At 46.6% G+C, this 14577-nt stretch overlaps 1 protein-coding gene across 5 annotated transcripts in view; it reads right to left on the reverse strand.

Annotated features, from left to right (window-relative positions):
* LOC119450655 (uncharacterized) overlaps positions 1 to 14577 on the reverse strand; it is a 78384-nt gene that overhangs the window by 39342 nt on the left and 24465 nt on the right. For all 5 annotated transcript variants that reach the window (XM_049666115.1, XM_037714167.2, XM_049666114.1 and 2 more), the window contains one exon: positions 4005 to 4397. In XM_049666115.1, coding sequence (XP_049522072.1) covers positions 4005 to 4397 — 393 coding nt within the window. The remainder of the gene's footprint in view (positions 1 to 4004; positions 4398 to 14577) is intronic.

A 14577-nucleotide genomic window follows, 5' to 3' on the forward strand; every position in this document is an offset into this window, starting at 1 on the left:
CTCTAATCATGCTGGATTGAATCATGTGGATTGAAGACGTCTGCAGTAGTTGGCTGCAAAAATAGTGACTGGCATATTAAGGAATCTAATGAATATGTGTGGCAAAGTTCAGGGACCACTGCTACAACTGTCCGTACATGTTTCTGGCACTTCGAGATGTACGGCTTTCCTCGAGGATACAGAAATTTGCTCATCCACCAGCGTTGTATCGCAAACCTTCAAAGAAAGGGCTTCAACCCTGGTACGTCAGCAAGAGTGAATACCGCTCATTAAACAATAATAAAGGGAGTAGCGCCACTTCCTGTCAGTGTACGTTTCACGCACAGTATCTACACACATCTACACCAACTGGCATGGAAACTTATGCCCACTCTTTCGTCAACGTATTAAGAATAAGTGAATGGGCACACACTTAAATACATGTACGCACAATAAATGACGGTACTACACCGATAGTGCATGAATGGTCGAAGCTGAATGTTTCGTGACGGTCCACAAGAGTAAGCGAGTTACTAGCGATATTACGTCCTTGCTACAATGTATTACAATGTACAGAACCAGCTACATTTCAAGCCTTGTGCACAGAACAAATCTAATGGAACTGAGCACACCTGCGAGCGATTAGACAGAAAATAATCAGATAGTGACCGCATCGAGGAACTTTACTGAGTTAGAAACATGACAAGCTGCTGCTTCAAAATATTTGCCAAATAAAGAACAAAGAGCAAAACATGCTAATCCTGATTCAATTCATGAGCGAAAAAGTTGGATAGCTTGGAATATAAATTTAGCTCCGCTTTTACAGCAAGCCCCAAATACGCTGCATGCGCCATTTGGACATCGCTTAATCAGCTCCAAAAGCACTTTTGCATGTCCTCTGAAGCTGTGGCCAAAGCTTCTTGTTGTGCACGCAGTCACCTTCTATGATATCTCCCGAAACAGAGGTTCCCGGAGCCGCACCGGGCGTCATGTACATCCATTGTAAATACAGAGGCAATGGAGGCAGTTGAGACAAACAATGGACGCTTCACCACATGATCAAACATGGCAGCGCCCACGGGATCGCCACGAAAAGGGTCAATAACACTCTCCTTTCTAAAGCCTCATATTCCTGATGGTAGAGGGCCCACGGCATGTCTACAGCAAATGCAGGGTTCGTACAGGTTTCCAATAAAAAAAAATTAGGACTTTTCAAGGACCTTTCAAAAAATTTTAATATTTAATATGATAGTTCACACACGTTACATTTTATTCGACAGAACAAAGGAAAGTGATTTCACTTAGTGCACGTACAGTTTCATTCGACTAGATAAAATTTTGAAGCTAAGGGCAGGTCTTTTAGTTTCTTTTCTATTTGCTTCTTAATGCTACCGAGTTCTTCAGCCTTGCGGTCTTTCTTGCTCTTACGGTCTTTCTCAAGATGTTTGATTTCACCACGTGCGTAGTACTACGTCACCAGTTCTCTCAGCCTTTTCTGCATATCCATCTGCAGAGGCCGTTAAATCGGCAACAACTGCCTCAAGCTTTTTTTTCGTCTGCAACCCTTCAACTTCTTCCATGATTGTGCGCCTTTTTGTCTGCTTTGAGTTTTCCTGGTACCGTTTGTTTTCTGATTCCAAGTGTGCACTGTAATGCTGCCTCGCTGCGGACACGGCTATTCTTAGTTCTTTTGTTATAAGAACATTTAAAATTCCACCTGCCCTGTCCACTGCGTCACACATGATGCACTGTGAAATGTATGACAAACCTTTCAGATTCTCTACGGAGATCTGGCGTTACTGCAAGCACGCCATGGCTATGCTACAGGGTCCGATGTATCCGGCGCAACCCAAAGTTTGTAATCGTCGTTGCTGAGCCAGGCCGCTTTGGAATTTACATTTCCCAGGCATTATTCTGAACTATGCACACCGCAACCGAAACAGGGGGAAGAGCAAACAAAGCGTCAACGGCATCGGAGTGCACACGCACAGATAAACAAAGCACAATGTCGCCAACAGACAACGCTCAGGCTATAAGGCTGTACCTGTTTTTAGTGGGTTGCAAATAAATCCAGCCCAAGGCGAACCACCCCAAAAAGTTAAATGCTACCAAATTCAACTGTTCAGATTCATGTAACTGCTTTTTCGTTATAAATAAGCATGATGGCACAACTTGTATTTTTTCCGAGGAGATCAAGATGCTCTATCAAGCCTCATTGTGGCCAGCAACTTATGACTTTTGGCCAACCCCGAAATCGAAGCAAGCCAGAGGGGAAAAAAAAATTGCACGGCGGACATGCGCTCGCCTGTTCCTCGTGCAGGAAGTTTGACTTCGTGGTCCCGGCCATAGAGCATAACTGCCTCTAGAGGCAAAGCTGGGCCGAAAAAGAGAGGACCGCTAGGGTGCAGCCATCTTGTCGGCGTCATCTTGTAACTTGTCAATGTGGCCAGCGCAATTATTTTTGAGAGATGAAAACAAGTATAGGTTGCCTTATGCTGTGTCATAAAAAACAAGTATCTGATAGCTTTATGAAGGTGATGTGTGAATATTAAGCTTACAGGAAGCACTTACTAACGTAATTTATGCAATTCATGATGTACTCATTCATTCAATAACACATAATGCAAGTTTCGGTTTGGATATTTTTTGTGTTTTCGGATGCGTGGTAGTTTCGTTTGGTATAGTTTAGCTCTGATCGCGAAACGACATCGGTTGACGCTATGGCACCTTTGTGCCTTTTGTGCAAGACAAAAGCTCCAAAGGGCTCTGGCATTTCCCTTCACATGTAAGTAAACGTGCCTGACTTGTTCAGAACATCACGCGAGTAGACAGCTTTCACGATTCATTGCAATCGTTCGAGAAGCATCACGGTACAACATTTTTTTTACGTATTGCTGGTCAAGTGGCACTTGCGACAGCAAACAGGCAAGTCTTAACAGCTATATGGTATTTTCGGTAGTACGTGACTGTTGAAAACCACATACCGCCGGAAATTTTAACAGGGTTATCCTTGGGTTGCATAAATGCCATGGCTGCACAGCTGCACGGCCAACACCTCCCACACCCCCGAGCACACGGCTGCACATATGCTACAAGCTATAGGTTGCCAGATTAAAGCTGATTACTAACGCCAAGTCTAGCAAGCGTTTCAGAAGCTGGCAACGTCAGCGTATCATAATGGCGGCGCTCTTGCGGTGACCGATTTCAATGCATGGGCCCTATGGGCAGCTTGTCCTCTAGAGTCAGTATATTAACTCTATGGTCCCGGCGTTGCGGAAAGCAATGAAGCTTGCCGGGACCACCCTCAACCGCCATATAATGTGAGTCGCACAGTTGGACCCCATGAAAACCCCAAGAATTCAAGGGTTCTCAAGGATGGAAAAGAAATTTCAGGACTTTCAAGACCTTGAAAACGGAACTTTCAATTTCAAGGGTTTTCAAGAATTTCAAGGACCTGTGCGCACCCTGAAATGGAAACTTCCCTTCCTTTCCTATATTCACTCGTTGGGTTCTACATTGTTTGCTAGACAAAACACTTTGCATCATTGCATTCTACCGGTACTAACATATGGGGCAGCAACATTGAGGTTATCAAAAAGGATTGAAGAGAAGTTAAGGACCACACAATCAAGGACCGAATGAAAAATGTTAGGCGTAATATTTAGACAGCAGTTTGAATGAGAGAGCAAACCCTGTTAGCAGATATTCTAGTTGACATCAAGAGAAAGCAATGCAGTTCGGTGGGCCATGTAATGTGTAGGTGAGATAACTGGTGTTTTATTGAAGTTACAGAATGGGTGCCAAGAGAAGGGAAGTGTAGTCGAGGACAGAAGAGAACTAGGTGGTGTGATGAAATTAGTAAACTTGCAGGCATAGGTTGGTGTCAGCTAGCACAAGACAGGAATGTAATCAGAGGTCACTGAGAGAGGCCTTTGTCCTGCAGTAGACGCAAATGGGCTGCATATGACGACAAACAAAACAAAGAACCAAATGATACCACATGCGCAAACAACACTGAGGCTGACCTGATAAGTGTCTAGTGTCTTCGGGTCACCTTTCATCTCCATTTCAGTGCGGGGACAGGCGTAGAAGCTCACGTCCTCCAGGTTTTTGTTGACATCCAAGAGATCCATGAACGACCACATGTCCTTCACGGCAAACTTGCGGAGGGTGAGCCTCTTCACAGAACTGTTGGTTTCCAAAGCATTGAAGAGCCAGTCCGTGCACGCAGAGTCGCACTCAGAGGTGCAGTAGACATGCAGCTCAGCTAAAGTCTGTGTGCTGGCGAGAAGATTCCTCAGCGCTTTCATCCCATTGCAGTAACTAGTGTCCACTTTCAGGCTGGTGACACTGCAATTGGCCTGTAGACCAGTCAGGGCCACAGTCAAAACGTTTGTCTTTGCAGTAGGGATACACTCCTGCAGCAGGGAAACGTATAGTGATGAATGTATGTCAGCAGAAATTTCAAGCCTATGCATGGTCTCCAAACTCTCGTTTTATGGACAATGGGAAAAAAAATTGTCATCGTCATTTTGAAATAAACAAAGAACTGCACTGTATGACCAAGTTATGAGGGTCGACACTGTCATATCCTTTGCCCATGGGCAGAAATTGTGTACATAACAGAGCTCTAGCAGATGTGAGTTGGAAATGCCTTAAAAGTTTTACAGCGAAGCTGTATATGCCTAGGCTGAAACACTCGTGGTCCCACCACAGAAGCCCTCCGATGGAAATAAACCCATCGAGAAACTATCGAAAACTCGCGTCTCATTCACTAGGTATACAGTTAAACCTAGATATAACGAAATTGATAAATTCCCGAAAAACTTCGTTATAAAGAGGATTTCGTTATATGCAGGTTCGGCACGAAAATTCGAAAAAGAAACGCTTACCGTATTTACTCGATTCTAACACGCCCTCGATTGTAACCCGCGCACCCGTTTTCCATTTCCGTCGAAGCACTCAACCTTGGAATGTCACACCAGGTACTGGATGCGTGGACGAGTGTCGTTTCGCACAAGCGCGAGGCATCGGAAACGAAGAGCGAGTGTCACGATGGCGTCGTAGTGTCATATATTGTTACAGTAGGACCCCGCTGTTATGTTCCCGGGTGCTGCGTTTTCCCGGCTGTTACGTCGTTTTTGGCCGGTCCCGGCACAGCTCCCATAGAACCCAATGCATTGGTAACCCCGCTGTTGCGTCGCAACTGTGAGACCGTTCCCGCATCATACGTTGCGAACTGCCACCCCGCCCCGGCCGAGCGGCCATTTTGACTTGTCATGTCGCTTGGCTTGGTGGCTTGACGATGGCATTGGCCGCCCAAAGTGCCAGGGGCGACAACTATGACATATTTTCGGTTTCCGCCAGCAAAAGTATGGCTCTTGAGATCCATATTTGTTATCTAAAGATGGTGTCTATGACGCGTTGTGGCCCTAAAATTGGTTTTGGCTCATAGATATTCCATATAAAGTCCAAGGGCAATAACGCAGTTGCCGCGCCGTATGCTGTATGGGCGAGTGAAAACATGCGAGGGGAGCCGACGACCGCGTTTAAATCTCACGTGCGCAAGAAAGAAAAGCAGCGCGTTTCCGCGCGTCTTCTTCCGTTGCGCTCGAGGCACCGGCGAGGGAGCGAGGGCGGAGGGATACCGGGCGGCGTTGTACTGTACTCTGGCATCAACTGCGTGCTGCGCAGCGGCGCGCGGTCGCGCAGGCCGTATCTTGAAAGCGATCTTTGTTGGGGTAGAGTCTAGGCAGTGTAGGTGCGTCGGCGGCTCGTAGCTTTGTGCGTGCTGTGTGTTCTCGGCGCTCAGTTTGCATGGAAGCGATAGACAACAGCACGAAGGTCACTTCGCTCGCTTCTGCAGCGGCGCTTCCACACGCGCTAGCGTTTGACAGTGCGTGTCCGCGCTCATCGAGTGTGATGTGTCACAGCGTCTGCCAGCGCGTCGGCAACATTAATAGGAAACGGAGAGTGCCGGCTTGGCGGGATTAAAGTCCCTAGGGACTTTAGGCGGGCTACGCCACCTGCAGCAAGTGGCAGGATCAGGTTTGAATGAAGGGAGGGGGAAAGGTCACGCCCGCGGCGGCAAGATCACCAGGTCGAGGGATGCAGGCCCACCTCGCAAACGCTCGCACGCACGCACACGTGCGCTCGCTTCGCATTCCGTCGCGGCGGAGAAGGTGCTTCCGGTTGCTGCTCGCGCAAAAATGACAAAATTTGGGGCGAAATCTCTAGGTTATCGGCGGGGAAAATTCGTTATTTCAAGGAGGTCTCCCGGTGCCACTTCGTTACGTAGAGGTCTCAAATACATGTGCTTATATGGAGTAACGATGAAGAATAGAAAAACTTCGTTATATCCAGGAATTCGTTATATGGAGGTTTGTTATAAGCAGGTTTAACTGTATACCAAAATTGGCATGGAAGGGTACGAATGTATGACTAACATGACTGATAGGTCATAACATCAATAACATCCCATGCTCATCAGTTACGTCACGATTAATGATAATAAAACTACGTAGGGTGCATACCCGCATTGGATACGCGGGTATGAGCCAGGGACAAGAAAGAAAGAAAGAAGGAAGGAAGGAAGGAAAGGAAGAAAGAAAGAAATCACATGCGGTTCATACTGGGACCACACACTTCAGCTTCGCTAGTTTACCACCTGTACGGGATGCATGGGCAGTAAATTTTTCCAAATATCTCGCCACACAGGCAATGAACTAGAATTTGGGCAAGGAAATAGGCGCTTTCGCGAAGTTTGCTGAAAATTCTTAAATAAAGAGCAATAAAGATAAATCTGAATTTCATTGACACTTGAAGCTTTAGAAACAGCAGACATCAGGAAACCAGTTATACATATATTTTTCTTTCTTTCTCTCCCTCTTTTTCTTCTTTTGATCCTCTCTTTCTTTATGCTGCAATCCCCACTGGGGATTTTGGCAGAGTGAGTTACAAAAACTGATCACAAAACATGCAAAAATGTAAGACACAAAGTGCAGCATACAGGAAAAATGAAAAAGAAACTTCATGACAAGAGCTTGGAAACAAAAAAGTCAATACTCGGCTGAAGAACTTGACCATTACTCGGACTGCTCCACTTGTCACAAGTTACAATATATTGATAAGTACTAAAATATAACTTTATTTTTTTACCCATGTCAAGGCAGTATCACTAATTGTGGTTTATAACCTGGAAGATTTCTTAGGAGAATATTGCGCTGAACCCAATTACAACCTTTTTTGAAGTCTAAGAACACTCTTGGAGTGCATTCTTTTTTCCTGTATATTCAAGGATGTGGTCTTAGTTCCAATAAGAGCAAACCAATCTCAGTTTCAGGTGAGTTTTGCCTTGTCAAGTCAACCATCTGCTGACTTGATTTAGCAATAACTGACCTGCTCAGTAGCTAGTAGCAAAGCGCTGACTTGACTTAGCAAAAACTGAACTGCTCAGTAGCTAGCAGTTTATAATACCCATGCCACACGGGCAAAGTAAAGTGCCCTTTGAGCGAGTGCACTTCAGCGCACTGAGTGTCACTTTGGCGGCGCGCTGCTACACGAGAAAGAAAAGTGTTCTTTCAAATTCATGGCCATAGCGATAGGGAGTCAGACGGGAAAGCATATATTTGTTAAAATAAAAATGTGTGCACCAAAACAGTTTATTATTGTTAAAAACAACATTTACATCCCGCCTTTACAAGGGCCGGCAACAACTGCAACTAGACTAGCAACAATCAAAATGACTCGATCCGCCACACAATTGCGCCACCATTACCCGGCATGGTCGTGAACAGCATGAGAGCGAGAGTAGTTTTTTGCTGTTCTTGTTTGTTTGTTTTTTTGTTTGTTTTTACGGTGTGGCACATTTTATTATCTTGGAATGTTAGCAATTTAAAACAATGTTATTGAAAATTACGCCTGACTCTTTATTCAATAATACTTTACTTATTTTTTACTCATTAACGAGGCTACACACTTCACCGCCGTGAAGTGGGTTTGCCGAACACACTCGTTGCCGAACACAGCTCGGGCGAACACGTTGGGTTGCTTGCCCGAGCCCGACCAAAAGCTTTATGATGAGACCCGGGCCCGGCCCAGGCCCGAAAATAATCTACGTTACCTGCCCGGCCCGGCCCGCCACCCCTTTACCCTAGGCCCGAGCCCGGCCCGGCCCAGCTCGAAACCGGCCCGAACCCGGCCTAAGACCGAGAGAGACCACAGAGTGGTATTAAAAAAAAATAAAGAAGAGAATGAAAGGAATTCATTCTTAAGGAAATAAATAACTTGTCATATGCAATTATGAACACCATTTGAGCAGTCTGAACGCAAATACCAGCATGCAAAGTAGTACCAATGCTCTATAGGGAAACAGTGCAAAAAAACACAAGACAAGAAGGTAGACACACATCAGCGCTGACTGACGACTGAATTCTTTATTCAGAAAGGAACACATATATACCAAAAGAAAAAGAAAAAAGAAAGAAAAGAAGGGCAGATCACTGCGCATGGGCAAAAAAATAGACACCGATTAGATTTGGATTTCCCGCGAATTATGACGATTCCGGTGAAACGTTAGTTCTGCCTTAGACAAGGCCAATGACAGAGTGCTGACGCACGACGCACCATTCCTTGCAATGGCAGCAGCCTCAAAGATTTCTCAGGCACATGCGTCATGGTAACATTCGCGGATCGTGCACTGCGAAAAGTCAAGTCCCGGATTACGGCACAGATCACAAACACTGTAGTGTAAGGCCAAGTTGCTGCCAGTACCAGACCGAAGGCTGTAGGCATGCTTTCTTAAGCGATCGTTTAGGCAACGACCAGTCTGTCCAATGTAGGAGCGTCCACAGGGAAGAGGCACCTCGTACACCACGCCTGCTTTACACTGGACGAATGGTGTGGCATGGTTCCTTTTACATGCTGGTTTTTTTTATTTGTCCTGGTTGACCTGACGGCAAAGTCGACCTAGCTTGTCAGGCGCGGAAAAAAACTACACGAACACCTGCGCGCTGCGCGATTTTCTTTATGCTGTGGGAGACGCCATGAATGTAGGGTATGACAGCATACCTGCTTCTGCCGCCGCCTGGCTGCTTCATGGGCGACAGTTTTGCACACTTTTCAAGAAGTTTTTCCGTGACGCCGGTGAGGAGTGGACGCGGCAGAACTAACATATCTCCGAAATCGTCATATTCGCGGAAAATCCAAATCTAATTGGTGTCTATTTTCTGCCCATGCGCAGTGATCTACCCTTCTTTTCTTTCTTTTTTCTTTTTCTTTTGGTATATATGTGTTCCTTTCTGAATAAAGAATTCAGTCGTCAGTCAGCGCTGGTGTGTGTCTCCCTTCTTGTCTTGTCGTGTTTTTTGCGCTGTTTCCCTATCGAGTATGTACCGACTAGCCCAAGCCTCTACGGTCTTGTAGTACGAATGACACTGCCGAGCAGTATCACTGGCAGTTTCCAACGGCATGACCTTGATGCGGCCCAATCCACTTCTATTGCCGCGCCACCATAGTATTTTTCCAAGTCGGGCGCCTCACTGCAAAGCATGCGCCGCCTCAGCCGCTCGTCCCACTCAACCGTATTCTAGTACACTCTAGCCGAAGCGCAGCCACGACCGGTCGTGAGCATGGGTGGAGTAAATGGAGAAAGAAAGCTTCTCGTGCCTCCATGGTGCAGCGCAATGCGCTGCTGCTAGGTGACCGGTTGAGAACATGCATGCAATCATGGATGGACACAGTGCCATATTTCAGCCGCGTCACGAATTATCTTATCAATCATCGTTTTACCAATTCGCCTTTGAAGAATCAGCAAGTCGCGAACGCGCTTACACCACGCTGAAAGCATTAATTACATTGATTTAGGCAAGGTATACAATGGCATCCTTTGGGTTGAGGCGACTTCAGTCTTTCTGAATTTTTACATTCTGTTCAAACAGCGCAAGATACGATGGAATGAGAAAAGGGAAGTACACAAGAGTAGCACTGCTAGCTTCCAGCTGCGCCGGGGCAATAGATTTTTCAGAGTCGAGATGCGCAATGATAACTCACTGCACGTTACATGCACACCACCAGAAAGTCGGAGCCCGGCCCAGGCCCGCATCAAAATACCCAAGCCCGGCCCGGGCCCGGGTCAAAAAGCGCATGCCGTGCCCGAGCCCGGCCCATGCCCATGAAAAAACTGCCCTACCTGGCCCGATTCGGCCCACGGGCCGGGCCGGTCCCGGGCTTTCGGGTAAGCCCGAGCCTGTGCAGTGCTCTACGTACTTTCCACTTAGTGATTTCCTTTCCATAAGCCACACATTATGCCACTCCTGCATAGCGAATCTGACAATAACTTCACGTGTTTTACTAGATTTTGAAGGAAGTAATTGCACGCTTATGACATCTACTTCAGCAAAGCACAGTACAGTGTAGACCGCTTATAATGTAAGTCGCCGGAGTCGCGAATATCCGCATTATAAGCGGTACCGCACTATAACCAAAGCAACAATTTTCAAGGCCCGCACATACGCAAAACATGTGCACCGAGCCGCCACACGTATGCGACAGTCGAGGAATGCAGCTAGAACGTTTGGATTCAATTCACAGTGGAATCTCGTTAATTCAAAATAATTCATGCGGCGGTGCCTCTAACCGGCATTGCTCCGGCACCGCCATAGAGTAAAAGCTTAAGAGAGACCCCTCAATCTCGCGCGCGAACAAAAAAAAAAAAGAAAGTAAGAAAAACGCGGTGGAAATTTCACCCTCTCTCAAATGGCAAGGTCACCGATTCTGCGTTGCGCCGGAAAATGCGTGTACGTGCCGACGTCTCAGCCACGCTACCGTAGCCACGCGTAGAAAATGGCAGTGAACCCTTCTTTCTCCTTTATGCTTCCTTACTTTCTAGTCATGTGTTGACCTTGCACGCTGCGCCTACGGGGCAGAGGGAAGCAGCGGCGCTGTCCCAGGCCAGCCAACGAAACTGCCCACGCTGGCAAACGCCCACTTCCCGATAACGGCAGAAAACGAAACTTCGGGGAGTTGGCGCCGGGCCGGCTGGAGCGGCGGCGGGCGCGCACGGTGACAGTCGAAAGTGATGGAGCTACGAGGGAGAGCAAGGGGAGCCACCGAAGCAGCGGAGTTGCCGAGGCGAAATCCGCTTCCCTGCAGATCTCCTCCCTCACATTCCACGGTCTCCGCGTGTGCCCTTCGCCGTGCCATGCCGGCGTCGCCCGCTCCCTGAAGTTTCGTTTACTGCCGTTATTGTGAAGCGAGCGTTGGCCGGCGTTGGCAGTTTCATGGCCCTCGCTCGCTATGCGCGCCGTGATATTTCACGACTCGCACTCAAGATTCTGGTTTCAGCCTGACTGGCTGGTCGTTCGCACCACGTGCCCTTCTCCTCCACTTCGTCTCTCTTTCTTCCTCGAGCACTCCTTGGGGCGCCCGTTTGAGGGGAGCGTTCGCCGTCTCCACTGACTTCCGTACTCCCAGGCAGCCGCACTGTAACCGGTATTTTGTTTCCCGCAACTGCACTATAAGCGATACGTGTATACATGGAGTGCTATGGGAAAATTAACGGAAGTCTGAAAAGACTGCGCTATATCCGGTCCTGCACTATAAGCGGTTACGTTATAAGTGGTCTATACTGTACTTCCATTTCTTTGGTGATATCATTCACATTGCTAAAAAGGTTTTAATTTTTGTTTCCACAATGCCATGAATTTCTATGTTGAGTTTACAACTACAGAACTTCCGGTTGTTCAGATCTTGCTTAATTTGAGTAGGTTCCATGCTCGATTTGCCCTTTTCAAGTTGGTCGCACCTCTTTGTTAAATCTTTTGTATTGACTTGTCTTGGAGACCCATCCATGACCTGTCAAATTTGTCTGAAACCAACTGTACAGATGCCTTAAGCATTTGAACTTTTTTCAGCAGTCCCATTAGCCTGTCAATTTTATTTTCAATTATAACAAAAGACACCGCCTGGTCCTTGTTGGTTATCTGGCATTTCTCACCCTCTTCTCTATGGCTTCTTCCTCGGCATGCATCATATTTCCATGTGTTTTTGTTTCGTTTTGTTTTTTGTTTTTGATGTTATCCCCCGTTATCGACACGTTATCAATCATGTTGGTATCGAAATCTATGCACTGTTTTCCAAGAGATCTCAGATGCCTATCCCTATGCTACACGTTAGGCTGGGAAGAAAGGCACTTGGCATGGTTTGCACTTTTTAAACTATTGGTGTGGTTTCAAAGGGTTAAGAAAGATTGATGTAACAGAAATAGCTGGCAGTCACAAAGACGTGCATGGTAACCATGAGCCCAGTTAGCACTTATGATAACATGTTTAATGTTTCAGTACACGTCATGACCATGCCCCTCCTCGTCTAACTTATTGCGCAAGTGCAGAGCTCTAAACGCAAAACAGAAAAGAAAAAAAATCCGAGGATACCTAAGCACTTCTTACGAGTTGTGAATGCGAAAGCATCAATGTCCATTTTAACGTCGCTGAGCGGTCCTTCGAGTTATCAACTTCCGCGGGCAAGTGAGCGTGTCGAGAAGCTTGGCACACTTTGATTTGCCCTTATAGAGAGAGGCACAGTTAGAACGCAGGCTTGCAGGATGCACGGACAACACAGGCTTCCGAGAGTGAGGGTCACGTGGTGTCAGGGCGATACCCTCTCCCCTCACGCAACACCTGGCGTGCTACTGCGGCAGTAGGTGCGCCCTTTCGCCCGCTCTGCTCCGTCAAGGTGCGCTCGTGACGCGACATCGCGGCCAATGGGAATTTAGGTGCCATTTCGCTGCTAAAGACGCCAGCTTTCTCGCCCAGTGAGCCATTTGATGCTCTCGTATCAAGACTGCGAAAACTGGAATGAAAAGCTTGCAAAGAATGCAAAATATTGTCATAATCGAGTCAGAATGTAGTCAAATGTATGCGTGAAATTTTAACTTTCTCGCACATTGAATTTTGAATGTACATTTGTCAATATACAAAGATGGCCTTTAAGCCACTCTCACAGGTGTCAGTGAAAAATCGTTTGTAGTACAGTCGTTGTAGAACTCCCGTTAACTGCGTTTTCTCACACAATTGTTCAGGTTTGACCTTATTACGCGAGTTTGTTTGTAGCTGCAATGTGAAACGCAATGACAACCAAACTGTCAAATTTCCTTGAAGAATTTATGTACGTCGTGGATAAAGTGCTTTGCTGAGAAGAACAGGCTTGAGTTCATGAAAAACTTTAAGGAATTACACAAATTTTTTCCATGAAATTGCTGGATGATTATTGAAACATCTCTGACAGATTACAGCACTAAACGTGCATGTGAACTGATTATACTGGATTCTGCACTTATTGATAGATGGGCAAAATGCGTTTGAAAAACTGGGTGATAATGTAAGACAGATGAACATGCTTCCTGAATATTGAGTCAGATCCCATGGCAAGTGCGTGAATAATCTTTAAATCACCTTTATAGTAGGGGTGTTCAAATACTCGAATATTTGATTTCAAATCGAATAATGAATGCTCGAATAATTCTATTCATGAAACGAATATCTAATTTTCGATATAGCGAATATTCGATTTTTTGAATATCGATACCTTCGGCGAATGACGCGGCCTTGGTCGGTGCCTTCACATGTGCAACATTAATATGGTGCATGACATGCATTGGTACAAGGTTCGACCTGCTCGACTGGACCAAGCTAAACGATTAAGGATACGCAAACAGAGAGAACAACAAAAGCAGTGTGTGTGGAAAACACAGACGTAATTTGCAGGAAGATTGGGCCGATTAACCACCGGTAGGCACGCTGATCGCATCGAATATTCGAGTTCAGTGTTCATGGAGATTAGCGCAGTTCGAAATTTTCTATACCCACATGTGCCATCTGTAGTAACATTAGCGACAAGCTTTCCGCAACGGTTTGCGGCCCGTTATCACATCAGTCGGTGGCGATATTTCGTCACAGTCACACCATTGCCCACGCTGTCTAACCTGTTAGGCCTAATCAGAGCTACGTCGTCTGGTGTCGACGACTTAAGTTACGGTTATCGAATCTAAGCAGGGCCGGTATTTTGTAGCGATGCCTTATGACTTATTCTATACTAGTCTGATCATCCACCGCTCACGGCCAGCTGATCCCGTTGATAACACGAGCAGACTGTTGCTCGGACCACTGACAAAGCGCGATAAGCGCAAAAAGGCATTAGCACCAGAAAGGCATCGCTACAACATACCGGCCCAGGTCTATTCACAGCAGTAGCACAACCCTCCGAAAGCCAACAAATTGCCTCGCCAATGAAAGCAAGTGCATGGGATGACTGTTGCATGTTCACGGCCGCCATCTTCGCGAAAATCCACACGATGGCCTCTTATTCAGAACGCCGTTTGTAGGCACACAAAGGTCTTTTCTCATAGCTTCGAGCAACCCATCACAAGAGTAGCTTTGGACTTACATGGCAGGCTCGAAAATATCATGTGACAGCGTGCTGACACCCCGGCTGTAGATGCGTTTACACAGGCGGCAGATGGGCGCAGACGAAAAAAAAATGTGGCGGGGGGGGGGCATCACGTGGACTTTTCCAACTCTTTACCATGGCCGCTGGCCGTGG

Source organism: Dermacentor silvarum, chromosome 4, assembly GCF_013339745.2.
Source record: "Dermacentor silvarum isolate Dsil-2018 chromosome 4, BIME_Dsil_1.4, whole genome shotgun sequence".
Classification (NCBI taxonomy): domain Eukaryota; kingdom Metazoa; phylum Arthropoda; class Arachnida; order Ixodida; family Ixodidae; genus Dermacentor; species Dermacentor silvarum.